Source organism: Rhagoletis zephyria, unplaced genomic scaffold (genome assembly GCF_001687245.7).
Source record: "Rhagoletis zephyria isolate East Lansing unplaced genomic scaffold, Rhagoletis_zephyria_1.1 Rzeph_scaffold_00098, whole genome shotgun sequence".
NCBI classification, from domain to species: Eukaryota; Metazoa; Arthropoda; class Insecta; order Diptera; family Tephritidae; genus Rhagoletis; species Rhagoletis zephyria.
Genome location: NW_016157182.1, coordinates 1 through 15,419, shown reverse-complemented (window position 1 = coordinate 15,419; position 15,419 = coordinate 1). Strand labels below are relative to the sequence as shown.

The 15,419-nt window shown below is 33.1% G+C and overlaps 1 protein-coding gene across 1 annotated transcript in view; it reads left to right on the top strand.

Moving 5' to 3' along the window:
* Positions 1–9,263, top strand: part of LOC108376286 (uncharacterized) — a 43,976-nt gene extending 34,713 nt beyond the window's left edge. The window contains exons 7-8 of the mRNA XM_017632541.1: positions 7,755–7,914; positions 8,933–9,263. Coding sequence (XP_017488030.1) covers positions 7,755–7,914; positions 8,933–8,991 — 219 coding nt within the window. The 3' untranslated portion in view covers positions 8,992–9,263. The remainder of the gene's footprint in view (positions 1–7,754; positions 7,915–8,932) is intronic.
* Positions 9,264–15,419: the final 6,156 nt, after the last annotated feature.

Genomic DNA, 15,419 nt, shown 5'->3' with positions numbered 1-15,419 from the left:
GGACAGACGGACAGACGGACGGACAGACAGACATGGCTTAATCGATTTCTTTTTTCATCCTGATCATTTATGTATACATTTGTCTATATCTATCTCGATTCGTTTTGGCTGTTACAAACAATCGTTATGTGAACAAAATTAATATACCCTTGTGCACAAGTGCGCTCGGGTATAAGAAAATCCTACAAGAATCAGCCTCCAGAAGCTCTGCGGCGAACTTTTATTGACCAGTGTTATTAAATGTAGGTAATCAAACCTTCCTGATTGTTGGATTACCTCGTCACATATTCTTCAATAATTTTAAGATGAATAAAAAATATAGCAATATGAAAAGATAACTCGATAACCTAGCAGGTGTGAATACCTACATAATTTAAAAATACATACCAAATTTTTCAGACCATTTTTTCAGACAAGTTTTGAATTTTTTCAAATTGTTGGTCTCTAAGCAGGCAGATCGTTGATTTTTTCGACAAAAATTCTTAATTGGCAAAATTTATTTGCATGTGAATCTTCAAAAAAGCGGCGGAAAACCAGTCATTGGAACGTTTATTTAACTCAGCAGCATAAACGCTGATAAATGGACCCTGAAAAGGATGTACTTCTTCTGTAATTGATAAAAATTTACATAGAATCAAACTCGTTCTTATTTTTAAATTTTTTATATAATTTTTAATTTTTTTTATATTTCACATCGCGCACTATGATATTTAAAATAAGTACCAGTTTTTTCTTGCTCCTTTTCATTCTTCTTCGCTTTGACCGGAAAGTATGAAGAAAAACCGGAGAGTATTAAGAAAAACGAGAGCGTAAAGCGTGTTTCCCTTCTACTCTTCTCGCTCTCTTTTTTATAAAATGCGTGGTGATTTAGCAAAAGTTCAAACTGTAGAAAAACAAAGAAACTGCGCTCATATTATGTTCCTCTTACCATAATCAGCTAGCTAATGGTTTGAAATAAAGTTGCTTTTTGTTCATAATGCACTGCGAATAATGGAAAAGGAATACATGTTAACCTAAGAACCAGTAAAAACTTTTATAGTCACCTGCGATTGTGGATATATTCTATTTGTACTGCATTCATGATTTAAAATTATTTTTACTGTTTTTGAAGCTTTGAAGCCCCTTTTGTAAATAACTAGCCGGCCACGGATGCGCGAGGCTTCGCCACGCGCTGAATGTATGCATATGAATGTACCGTTACGTATTTGGAGAAATAAATCATATGTCACCATGTACTTCGTTTATTATATACATAAAAAAATCTTGTCTAAATCCTTGCAGTAGCTTGGTTAAAATATCTCGCCTTTCCTTTATACTATATACAGAAGATTGTAATTTTAAATAGGTGGCAACCCTACTCAAAAAACTTAAAGTTTGTGTACATGCGAAAGCCATACACTTTCATTTAGTATCTCATTTTTTATCCAACGAACGGTGAAGATCTTATAGTTTTTAAACAGGAGGCAACCCTACTCAAAAAAATAATACATTATTACACATCCAGAGGCTACTTCTTTTCATTTGACAGTGACGGTGCAGAACTGACGCCTACGCTTATTAGAATTGAATATAGTAAGTAAGCGTATTTTATGTGAAGTTTGTGTTTCAAATAATTTTGACATAAGAACAATTATAGTGGGTGTATGTACCATACATACATATGTAGATACTAATTAACTTGTATATACATATGAGTAGTCCACTTGCAAACAGCGTTATGTGATTTTATAATAGAAAGCCATAAATTTGAAAAAACGACTACGACAACAAGTAACATTAAAATTGAATCTTTTTTATTATTTCCCGAAAATTTGGATAAATAAGAGCCTTATAAAATTGGAGCATAACATAACATGACATAAGATAACATTAATAGTCTATACAACCGAAAGCAGTTTTCTAAGTTCATCAGAGGATGTAAACTTTGGAAAGTTTATAAGTAAGTATGATAGCGACTTTTGGAAGAAGAGTTAACATTTGATGCTAATTTTTTCAGAAATTAAAAAGATTTTGCACTGTGTTGTTAGTGGACATGAAACTACTTTAAATACTGCTACGTAATCCACCAAAAACTAAAAATCGAAAAAATTTTACATAGCGCACTTTGCAAGTGGACTACTCATATGTACGTGAACCTTATGAAATAAAAACATCAAAGTAGGCACAGCTGATTTATAAATTCTGTCTCTCACTGAAATTCACACAAATGTAGCCTATGCACATACATGCTCACATATGCAAACAAAAAAACGCTTCTGACTTTGTATATCGATGACGCGGGTTCGATCCCTGCTGAAGTCTAGAAAAAAGAAGTCTGATGAGGAGATGTGGTGATCTCCGAAATAGCTGCTATAACTTCTACCACTTACACTTTGTTTCTTTTTCCATTTTTCCTAATAATATAATCGTGGTACAAAGCTCAATAAATACATTAAAAAAAAACTTATTTGAAGAATGAACGCCTTCACGTATTATATGTTAGTTATTAATTTTTGAATAGGTGGCAGCCCCTATGAAAAAATAAAAAATTATCCGGAGACCTTATTATTTCACTCGTTACCTCATTTTTTAGTCCAATGAATCTTATTATTTTTAGAAGGGTGGCAACCCTACTCAAAAAATAATAGATTATTGAATATCTGGAGGTCAAGCCTTTTCACCTCATATCTTACTTTTTGTATTGATACCATGTTCGAATGAGATAGTAATTTTTAAATATGTAGCAACCCTACTCAAAAAGGAATACTTCATTGAACACCTAAGAGCCGAGCTATTTTATTTGACCCCTCATTTCTGGTAATCCAACAGTGCGGTTCTTATAATTTTTTTAAGAGGTGGCAACCCTATAGGAACTCAATGTACTAAAGAAAATATGCCTATCGATACAGATTATACCTAAAAAGTTTAGTCCAAATCCGTTAAGTGGCATAGTCAAAATATCTCAACTCTCCTTTATACTATGTATAGAAGATAGTAAGTTTAAATAGGTGGCAACCCTAATTACAAAATAATAAAGTTTTTGTACATGCGAAGGCTATGCACTTTTATTTGGTATCTCTTTTTGTAATCCAACGAACGGCGGAAATCTTTTAACTTTTTAATAGGTGGCAGCCCTACTCAGCAAAATAATACATTATTGCGCTAAGTCTTTTCGTTTGACAGCGACGGTACAGAACTGATGCCTACGCTTATTATGATTGAATATAGTAATTTTATTAACAGGTGGCAACCCTATTAAAAAAAAATATTAGTGCGTTTCTAGAGGACATTCCCTTTCATTTGACACCTCATCTTTTGTAATCCAACGAACGCTGCGGATCTTAGAGTTTTTTAGACAGGTGGCAAACCTATTAAAATCCTAAGTAAAAAAAGATCCCTCTCCTGTCGATACAGAGTATATTAGAGAAAATCTCGTCAAAATCCGTTCAGTAGTTTTCGAGATTACAGCGTACAAAGAATCTCGACTTTCCTTTATACTATGTATAGATCAGGGTTGTTGCGAATATTCGCATTCAATGCGGATCTTTTGCGAATGCGAATATTGAAGAGACCGAAAATAACAGTTATTTGTTTTACGAGTTAAACTTGGCCAAATATTTTTTATTCCGAAATAAAAGTCCTTTCCGGATAATAAACAAACCGCTTATCCAAATTAAACAAGTTGGTATCAAATGAAAATGAACTTAAACTATGTTCACATATCAATATTATCCCAATCAAAGCTGGTTTTTTAATCACCCCGTTTACACAGGCAAATCTCAGATTATTAGCCGTCAAATTTGTTGTGCTTGTTATTCTTACAACTCAAGGGAAAGTTAGGTTTCTTCTCTGTGCCACTGTGATCACGTGTTTATGCTATAATAAGCAATATAAATATATTTTAACTTAACATTTTATTAAAAATACATTTACAAACCTCTTTTCCTTGCTAGCGTACATTTTTGTTTACTTTTACATTTGGCAATTCTCCTCTTTTTTGCAAAAACAATCGATAAAACTAGGATGGACACCGAAAAGTTATCGGTTTAATCTGAGATTATTTTATAATTACAGATTAACAAGGGGCGAATTTAATATGGCTATACTCTTGTTATAATTACAGATTTGGATGTTAAGCTCGAAAATGAGGATAATCTATTTATATGTGAACCTAGTATTAGATAGCTTTAAAACTGAAAAGCTACCTATTGAAAAATATTTCAATAAAAAATGTACATGAATTAATTACCATAAAACAAACCTTTGAATTTCTTTGGTTTTAAATTATAAAAAATATATAAATAAAGGTGGTAACTATTATCAGGAAGGGACTTTTATTTCGGAATAAAAAAAAGTTGGCCAAGTTTAACTCGTTAAAAAAATAACTGTTATTTTCGGTCCCTGGAATATTGTGCAAGTGCACTGCTTAAACGTATATCCGATCGGTCACATAAGAAAGGATTAAAAATTAATTACAAAAACTAAAATCGAAAAACGCTTATGACGTTCATTCAGAAACAATCAAAAGAATGAGAATGAAGAATTCTTTGGAAAACAACGGTGTTTAACCAACGATCGTGCTATAATGCTAGGTTGTGAAGATGAAAGTCAAGAGGATACATTCGACATTTCCAGCCCCGATGCAATTCTCAAAAAGGAACTATTCAAAGTTTTCTTAACTGGTGCAGCTTCAATCGAATGAATTTACAATTTTCTCAAGCTTCAAGTTTGTCGTCTCGACCCTAAAGTTGCTAAAAGTTACCGTTGATTTTTTTGGAATTTTTTTACCGAAGGTGAGTAGCGCTGCTACTAAATTTCAAAATACATAAATATTTTAAGGAATTTTAAAAGAGCACTTAAAAGGGGAAAATTATAAGTAAAATTGCAAATGGGAAATGAAAAATTTAGTTACTAAGGCGGGTTGGGTACACAAGCGGGGAGGTACTTAAGAGAGGGATTTTCTTCAGAATACATTAAAAAATGCATGGTCTCCAAAAATGTTGGTTACTTAAGCGGGGGGATACTTAAGCGGGTTTCACGGTACTAAAAAATTATTAAAAATTACTGACCTTTCCATGTTTTATTTACCTAAATCATCTAATTTACTCACCTAAAATATATCTTAAAATACTTGACATCCGCATTCGCATCCGCGGATGTCTAAAATTCCACATTCTCAACATCCCTAGTATAGATTATGCAATTACCTGCAGTAATAGGTAAAAAGACGGAATTCTGCATTATTCAACCGATCGAATCGGAATCATTAGCTCTGATCCAGTACTCCATGAACTTACCGGATCTTACACGAACTTGCAGGAAGTTACAGGAAAAAATGATCACGTACTCCAAATTCCTCCAAAATCCTGTAAATGAGAGCGATTTTTGGAGAGTTGTGTAGAGAATAAAGTTGCAACATTTTACCCGGACTTTTTCTTCTGGTAAAATCATGAAAGTTTCACATGAGGTTCCACTCAAATGCTTTCGCCACCTGATTAAGAATCCCTCTGTATTTGGAATTACGTTTATTTAGTTCGTCATAAGTCTCTATTACATTTGAAGCTTTAAATTTTTTAAAATACTAGCCTTTGTCTGCGAGATATACCGTCTAACGTTATATATCAATCTATTATACCAAATAGTATATATCGTTAGTATGGAAAGGGCGTAACTCACGTCGTCGCTGAAATACAAAAAGACGTAACTAACTAAAAATCGAAAATTCGCTTTTTGATTATGAATCATTTCATCGAATTAAAAGTCCCCACATCGTTTTATGGTCCATGCTAACAATTACCGCAAAAGTTTCAACCAAGAAAATCGAATACCCCGCCTAACTAATAAATTCAATAAAATACATAGTTTTAAGGAACTAAGCTTATAAACATAACATGTATATACATACATAAAGTCACTCAAACATAATTTTTTTCGAGTTAATTTTTTTTTTGTTATTTTTCTATAAAACGGTATGTCCAAGTTTAAACTATACATATAATCACAGCTTCAAACTTTAAACAAATTTTAGGAAAATTCAACAAATATTCATACAAATTTCAGCTTTTTAATCTAAATCTTTAGAACATTTTTGGGTATGCAGTTTTACAGCCTTTACAATTTGAGTTGAATGAAGTGTAAGTTTCAACCGGCTAAAAAATCTCGTTAATTTTTGAGATTTTTTTTCGGAGACTACTTTTGCATATTTTTTATATATAACAAGTGCAATTTACTAAAACTGGTTTTTTGAAATTTTGTTGCAAATGGTCCCTCGAATTTTAGATTATTTTAATCTAAATCTTTAGAAAATTTTTGGGTATGCAGTTTTATAGCCTTTACAATTTGAGTTGAATGAAGTGTAAGTTTCAACCGGCTAAAAAATCATGTTAATTTTTGAGATTTTTTTTCAGATAATACTTTTGCATATTTTTTTTATATATGTATAACAAGTGCAATTTACAAAAACTGGTTTTTTGAAATTTTGTTGCAAACGGTCTCTCTTATTTCATAAGAAATTCATGCTTTTATGGAAAAAAGTGCAAAAATCCGTCACCGAAAAACTCAAAAATCTGCTCGAGAAATATAACTGCTTGCGGATAGTACAAATTCAACACAATTAATACAAAAGCAGGTATTACATTAGTGTTTTAGTCAGTGTATATGACCTTGAACAAAATATTTGCTTTAATTGGAGGTAAGTCCTGTGAATTGATTAATGCAAAAAAATCGTCCTAAATTTCAATTCAAGATCTTTTGTAAAGCGCTATGGTTCCACCAAATAATAGTTAAATTTGAGCCTTATTTTACCATAAAACTAATTTTACAAAAATATGTCGACTCCATCCAGTTTTAGCTAGCAAAAAAAAATTGCAAATCATTAAGGCACATTTGGAACATATCCCCCAAATTTCATTGTAATCAAATGCACCGTGCGGCATGCAGAAGTGTATTCAGAAAATGCAGATAAATTTGCATACGTTTGCAAATAATTCATGATCCCACACATTTAAAAGATACATTAATATAGCGACTATTAGCTTTCCTTTAGTGTAACTATTGTCCACTAAAATAGATCCAGAGGCTGCAGTATATCGTGAGTCTTAAAATTACTGCACTGTGATAAAAGTGGATCAATTGATCTTGTATTTGGCAGTTTTATATGGGCCACACTAGACACTCCGTTTCATGTAGAAAATCATACCTGTCCCACCTATGGTAGGTGACTTTAGGGTTTGTTAATAATAAAACAATAATATTTGTTATGATTTTTTTTCAAATTTGGTAATAACGCATATATTTATTTGTGAATTGTAGCTTTATCGATGCAGAGTTGCTCAGTGAGTGAACTTATACTTGAATTTAAAAAAGAAAGAAAATTTTTGCTGTACAAATGTCCAGCTGCAACGAAGAATACCCCATATGTTATATTAAGTTTTAGAAGCTGCTTTCTATTAAATCGATGGACTTACGTAATTGTATGATTTATTATACGGCTGTATATATGTTTAAATTTTATAAAGAATTAACTGTATCGCTAAAAAATTATGCTCATCTTTTCCGTCCTCATAAGAATTCATTCTGCATTTCCATTTCAAATATGTAAATCACAATCTGTATTGTACAATAAAACTGCACATTTTTCAAAGTATTAGCCAAATATTTACATTAAACTTATTTTCAACATCATCGCTTTCTCGTTTTTTTATTTTTTTATTTATATTTTGCGCTATTGTCATGTGACTAAAATCAAAATCAAAATTATACCATTAAATCGACAGGAGCGCGGCACGCAGCTTTTCTTACGTTACGCCTCACGTTGGGGCATGGAGGCTTTACGTGGTCTGGTCGATGTTACACCATTGGAACCGGGACGGCATTGTGGGCAATTCCAGTGTCCATGCCAATATATAAAAGAACATTTGCAGTGTAAACCGCGAGGCAAGTTGAAATGTTTGAATTGCATTTATTGGGTGTTGGCTTCAGAGCGATATGATTAGGAATGACATCAGTTAGATATTTGTATTACACACCACATACACATAAAAAAACATATTTATATGAATTTATACTTTTCTACTACTTACATATTTTGCGACTTAAATACAACATTTTCAATACCAGTGACAGTTTTTCTCTTAAACATCTATAAAAAATTAAAACGATAAATGCAAACACCTGGGTCTTATTTACCAACACACACACATATCATTTATCTACATAGAGGATGTTTCTAATAGATCACAATTAACAGAAATTTTTTACATTGACTCATGATGTTCTAAATTCACTTCATTCGATCATTATTTATATTTTTGCGTTTTCATTGATTATTTTAATTTGTTTGTATGTCCTTTTCTTTTTCAAAAATCTAACAAAAACAGTTGTTATTAATAGCATAGGCCAAGTAGTTTGGAGCCGTTTCCCACTGTACTTGAATTGAAAAACCAAAATTTTAGTGCACCTCAAAAAATCAAATATGTTTCAAATGTCCTTGCATGAGCACAACCTGACGTGGACAGACATTGTAAAATTTAGGCTGCAATTGTATGCATTACGTACACAAAAAAGATAAATATCCGACAAGTCTAAACGAAAAATATTAAACATATACATAGCTCAAGCTCAACTATTTCTTTATCATCATATCTTGTTATGTTAACATATACATATATGCTTATATTAAAACCTATTTATATATATGTATATTTATTAAAAGAACCAACACTAAAAAAGCTTATCGCAATTAAGAAACTGCAAGTAAAGTGTAATCACTTATAATTACTTGAACTTCAACTTTCTTAGTACCTATATTCCCACATACTACGAAAGTAATTGTATTTATAACACATTTTACATACATATGTATATTTGTCAGTAATTTTGTTCAAGAAAGCATATTCAATAAAGAACACAAATCTAATTTAAAAACTGTTGTTTTCTTGTTTTATTTGCATAGGATATCCTTGCAGTTGTATTGCTTATGCGGCGGATCCTCATCTACAAGATCGCTTTTAAATGTTGTAATTATGGCATAATAACTTCATTAACCCTGCAATATTCGTTGCCTATTTATATTATTCCACTCCTTGAAATACTAACTCGAAATGTTATCAAATATATGTACTATTACCTAGTTTTGAATATAAGTATTGTATGTGTATATGTAAATAAACAGATTGGCGCTCACACATATGTTAGTGTTCGTCCGAGCTTCTCCTCCGATTTGTGGCGTGCGCCTTGTTGTTGTCACATAAAGGAGACAGACCTAGAGTTTTAGGTTGACTACGAACGGCGATTTTATTTTTATGAGGAGCTGTTTTTCATGGCAGAAATACACTCGAAGGTTTCCCATTGGGCGCCGATGGGCGACCGCTATTAAAAAAATTGTTTATATCTGCGGAATGGTAGCGCACACTGCTAACCACTACACCAGAGTGGTAATAAATACTTTCCTGAAAACTTTCATTAAGCGCATTTGAAAATTTGGAATTGGTGTTACTAGATCAGCTGATTTCACGGCGAAACGTGTTATAATTGTCATCCTGCGTATAATTTGTTAGTGTAGTGTAGTTCGCCTTGAGGTTGTGTATGTATTGACATATAGTTATATACCCTGCAGTGAAAAGCTGAACCAGTATGCACAAATTCCAGTTCATGAACTATTATTTAAGGATAAAAGACATACTAGTTCGTTATGAGCCATAATTATACCAGTTCCCCTTAGAAAAAGTAAACTAGTTGGTAGAAATTCTAGTTCAAAAACTGGTATTAAGTGGGGCAGTCATACCAGTTCGTTATGGACTATAATTATACCAGTTCTCCGCAGTGAAATGTCAAACCAGCCAGTATAAATACTAGTTCATTAACTAGTATGTGCTCAAGCGACGGCCTACCAATTCGGCGATTTCGAATAACTTATGCGATCAGCGACATCTGTATTTGAATAGCCACAACCAAAACTAAAATGCGGTTAATAGCTTTCATCACAAATGTCGGCTGTGGCGTCGAGTGAAGACTACCGAGTCTGGTTCTGAGATCTCAGGTTCGAGTGCGCTTGAAGATGGTTAAAGTAAAGTAAGTAAATTAATTTTAATAGTTATTTCAATTTAAATATAAAATAAAAATTGTACATAAATTTAATTTGGAAAAAACCTAAACACTCAACTACTGTAAGAAAACTAAAATAAATAATTTTTTGCTCTTTATAGAACAATAAATTTAAAAATTAGAACAAGAGATATAAATAAAAAAAAAAAAAGATTCGCTCACTGAAAGCTTTACTCTGCGACCATTGCCACTGTTGCAGCGCTGCGAGCAAAATGGCATACTCATGCTTTTCACGGTGGATGAATAGGCAGTCTATCCCGTCAGCTGGTATGATGCTACTAGTATTTCTACTGGTAGCGTGCTGATGCAAGAGCGGACAATTGACATCTACTATGACACCGCCATGTTAAAAATACCAGTCGCTAACATTGAAAAAGGATACAACGTGAACTAGTTGGGCTGAAACGCAAACAGGTAGCATTCTGGCTCAGAAGTGGTAGCTTTCCCTACAGGGATACATATACATATATACTAGCAGGCTCAGCGTACTTAGGATAGGTTAGGTTAGATTGGCTGTCCCGCGCAGAGGACGGAGCAGACTTTGGCTGGAAAAGCCCGTTGTGCCATTTGTTTCTTTCCCTCCCTTAGTAATTGAACCACCAACTTCGCTTTTTATAGCACAAAAAGTCGAGCACGTTCGCCGAGTTAAAGTCGGCTAAACAATCCAGAAAGTACCTGTTGAAGAATTGGTTACGCGTGTTGGCCAGTGCGGGACAATGGCATAGATAATGTTCGACGCTCTCCACCCCTTCCTCGTCTCTGCAACTGCGACAAAAATCGTTGGTGTGATATCCTTACCTTTGCCCGTGTGTGCCCATCAGGCAGGGTCCGGTGATTACTCCGACTACTAATCTGAGAAGGGAGCGGTCCTCCCTAATGGGAGCTATGGATCGCCTTACATTAATATTTTGCCTGGTAGTATGGCAGGTGGTTTCCACAGCACACCTTATATTTACCACCTCGATGAGTTCTACCGTTAATCTGTGTCTTCTTGCCAGCTCAGCGGCTAGGCAGTTGCCAGGAATGTCCGTGTGTCCAGGGACCTAGACACCAGTCAAGGAGCATAATCCTCAGCCCTTACCGCCAAGGTAAGATAATGTCATATGTAATACCTCTTTGAATAGAAAAAGAAGAGAGCGTTATGAAATACCATTACTTTTCATCAATGACTACAGTATATGTAGTTTGGATTATTATATATATATCAGTTGTTCGCCGTTCAATTTCAATTCCGTTCAACATTAACAACTAATTTCACTATTAATTCATTTCAGCCGATTTTTGTGGCTTTCAGTAAAGATTTGATGAAAAATCAGCCACAAAAAGTAGAAGGAATAGCATCAGTAAACCAGTTTGGGAAGTCATTGTAAGCAATCATGAAATAGTTACGCTCGGATGGGAATTACATTCTACTCCCAATGAAGCCGCTCAAAGCACCTTCAAGCTGAATGAGAACAATGCAAATAAACTTTTAATCAAAGTGAAAGTTTTTGACGAAACAATTCAAAAAAGCTGCTATGTAGTTATTGTGTGGAGTCATATTGGATATACATACATATGGAGAGAAAACGTACATATGCACATTAGGGTGGCCCAAATTTTTTTTCCTCCAGCCACCTAGGGTGGCCAGATGCGCTGATTTAATCAGTACATGTGCTGAGTTTTTTTTATTGTACTGATTTTTAAAAGCCCGAAATCAGTACACAAAATGTACTGATTTTTTGAGTTTGTACTGATTTTTACATTTAATAAATACTTTTGTAAATTGGTGTAATTGACATTTACTTGAGGTTTACATGTTCAAAACAATGGTTTTTGACAACTCATACGTGTGAGCAGATTGAAAGCATTAATTAAACTTGAACCATTATTAAAAAGGTGTCAGCTTGCAATTGTTTCGTTTCCTAGGATTTCGCAAAATAACAAACTGTTTGGATTCAACCCAACCCGATTTGAAATTACGATTTGCAGGTTTTACAGGATTTACAGGAAAAGCTGGTTTTGCCATAAAACAATCTTCTGAAATGTGGTGGTGAGTTAATCATATATTAAGTACACTGAGAAGATGACAATAAGAGATTACCTTTTGATTATAATTAAACATCCACTGAGAAATCGGCTGTCAGTATTTCAAACTTAAGACGACTACTGCTACGGTGCAATGTAAGTTCTAAAAATTTGGAAAAGGTGGAAACTACCGACTCTTGGATATGTTATATGTAGCTTTACTTTGATTTTTGATGTTCGACCACCTGTAATTTTACTTGCACATACACATTTAACACTAGCCGTGTTTTATTTGTCCAGAAATTTAAGCTAATAGCTTATTTTATATGGAGGACATACCCAACATAATTATATTGGCTTATGAAAAGCTATCTTGGCTTGTATATTGAACAAGAGGCATTGCCATTCAGAATCAGAAATTTTCTCCTTCAGCCAATCAGAAAGAGGCAAAAACTTACTTTGACACTATTTGCAGTCAAACAACTGTCAAAATTAGGCTAACATAGGAAATAAGCTAATTTCGTTTTATTTGGCCAAGATTTAGCTATTTGCTTGTGATGGTTGAATAAAACATGCCTAATATTAAATTTCATTCGTACTCGAAAATTCGTTTAGCGATAATTCGGTAATATACCTTTTAGTCAACATTTTAATGTGAATTTTGTATTTAATAAGCACACCAAGTAAATATGTTTTAAATTTGTAGCTTAAAATATGCAAACAGATTCTGATTCGAGCTCGTCTTCTACTGAAACTGAATGGGGTACAATTTTTTTTTAAATTTTCTCAATTTTTATATATTTTCTAGAAAGTTTGAGACTTCACCTCACATGTCTTTTGTTATAGAATTAACTATATTTTTATAAAAAATTTAAATTAAGTAAGGAAAGAAAAAATTTTCAAAACCTGTCAATACATTTTACTACTATTTTCCTGAGCACAGCTGTACATACATACGTAATACCTTTGATTTGTTTTAAAGTAATGAATTTTTATATTGATAATACTATATGTATTTAAAAGTCTATTAGTTATTTTTTGTTAAATTAATGCGCTGTTATTTGGTTGTTATATTGTTAATAATAAAAAATACGCTTAAAAATGAGCTGATTTTTATGGCTTTGTACTGATTTTTGATCCCAACTGTACTGATTATGTCACTATAATATCTGGCCACCCTACAGCCACCCCTCAGGTCTGAAGAATATCAAAAATAACGAGACACGTATTTTTCAAAAAATAACACTATAATTCTTATTTAACTTAAAAATGTTACTAAGTGTATTTTAATAACCGATAATTCTATCTGTTGTATACAAAAATTAGTTATTTTAAGTTTCCATAACCACATCACGCACGAACAGCGCAATGGATGTGTTAAATGATTTCTTGCATTCTATTCGATGTTAACTGTAGGTTTGTGTTAAAAAATTTGCAAAAATAGGGTTGCCAGATATTTGAAAATTTTAAAGTATTTAAAGGTCGATAAGAAATCTAAGCTTCTTTTGCAAAACGCTTTTACGTTTGGAGATATTTAAAAATATTTTTAAATTTAAGCTTATTTAGTACCATAATATGGGTATCACACGAAAGGTGTACGCATAAGCTTTGGGCTAACATGTTTTTAAATAGGGTTGCGACCCATCTGTTAACTAAGACGAGCTAATTATGTAAGTTAAGTGTAACGATGCAATATGAATTTTTGCGCATTCGATAGTTTGACATGATAGCGACGATATATCGCACACATTTTAATTATTTAGATAGGTGCCAACTCTATCCAGAAATACATATGTATGTAGGGTTCAAAGATTTATTTTAACACCTTTTGTTTGAAACTCATATTTTACTTAACCACATATAGCATGGTTTAAAAATATTTTTGTTATTAAAGATCAGAGATGGGCAAATTGGCTCCCAGGAGCCTCTTGCACTGAGGAGCCGGCTTGGCTCATTTAGGAGCATGATGAGTGGGGCATCAAGAGCCAGCATGAAGGGGGAAGAAGAGCGTAATAAAACAGATTGTACTCCGACCAGTAATCGGACTTCAACCACATTGTGGTAGATCTGCCACTTTTTTGAGCATCTACCACATCTACCACGCAAGGTCTGGAATCTACCACATATTCGCATTTTTGAGTAGTTTTATTTCTGCTCGACATAATTTTCTTAAGTATAAGAGCAAAAATTGTCCAACACTAAACACTAAAAACAGGCAGAATAGGATTATAAAATAAACTGTAAAATACTAAAATTTCTCAATATTTAATTTCTCGACAGGAAACGTGTTAAATTGCAAAATATATGATTTATAAAAATAACTAATAGCGAAAATGTTAAAAAAACGGCGGTATTAGCAAATTTCAGTGCATCTAAAGTTTCTAAAGCGTCGTTTACTTTTACTTGAGAATTGTCAAGATCGGCAAATCCCAAGTAGTGGTTTCTGGAAGGTACCACATTTGTTCTTTCAAAATATGTTCGAAAAATATCTTGATATGGAAGGAACTGCTTTATACGTTCAAGGATAAAAATTTCCAAAACTCAACGCCATTTTTAGCAACTTCAATCTTATACTTTAATATACTAAAATTATTTTTTTTAGATTCTAATTACAATGTTTGTAATTTATGTAAAACCTTGCAGAATTTTTTTGATTTTTTTACAAAATTTGATCCAAACCCTGAGATCTACCACATTTTTTTGAAATCTACCACATTTTTTCCAGATTGTACCACACAAATTTTGTTTTTCAAGTCCGATCACTGACTCCGACTCTCCCCAGCAAAAAACACGATTACCACAGAAACGAAAGTGGAAACGAGCTAGGCGATGGGAATCGCTTACCGTTTCGCTTCAAGAAGGCCTTATTTTAACATGGGCATGTCATTGGAGGTAAGCCCTTACCCGCAGCATTACCTTCAAACGAAGAGAAAACGCATGGATAAACAGAACCCAGAGAAGCGAACAAAGAATGCCTTATAGAGAAACTAATGTAGAATGCCTAGATAAGTACAGACTTATTTATATTAAATTGAAATCAGAAAATGTCTTAAAAGGTTAAAATTAATTAAAATTTTTATAAATCAGCGTATGTATGTATTTAGGTATTTAGATTTTCTTTAAAATCGGTATGTACATACATGCATATTTAATTTAGCTTAAAATTGTGACTTCCTCACACTTGTACGTCACTTCATTGACTGACTTCAACTTCGCTGCAAATTGAACAAAGCAAAACATGATTTTTATGCGAGACAAATTTCCACAGAAAGTAACGGTAGAAAAAGAATTTTTGGATATTCATTCCATTTTTCAGCTGACTACGATGC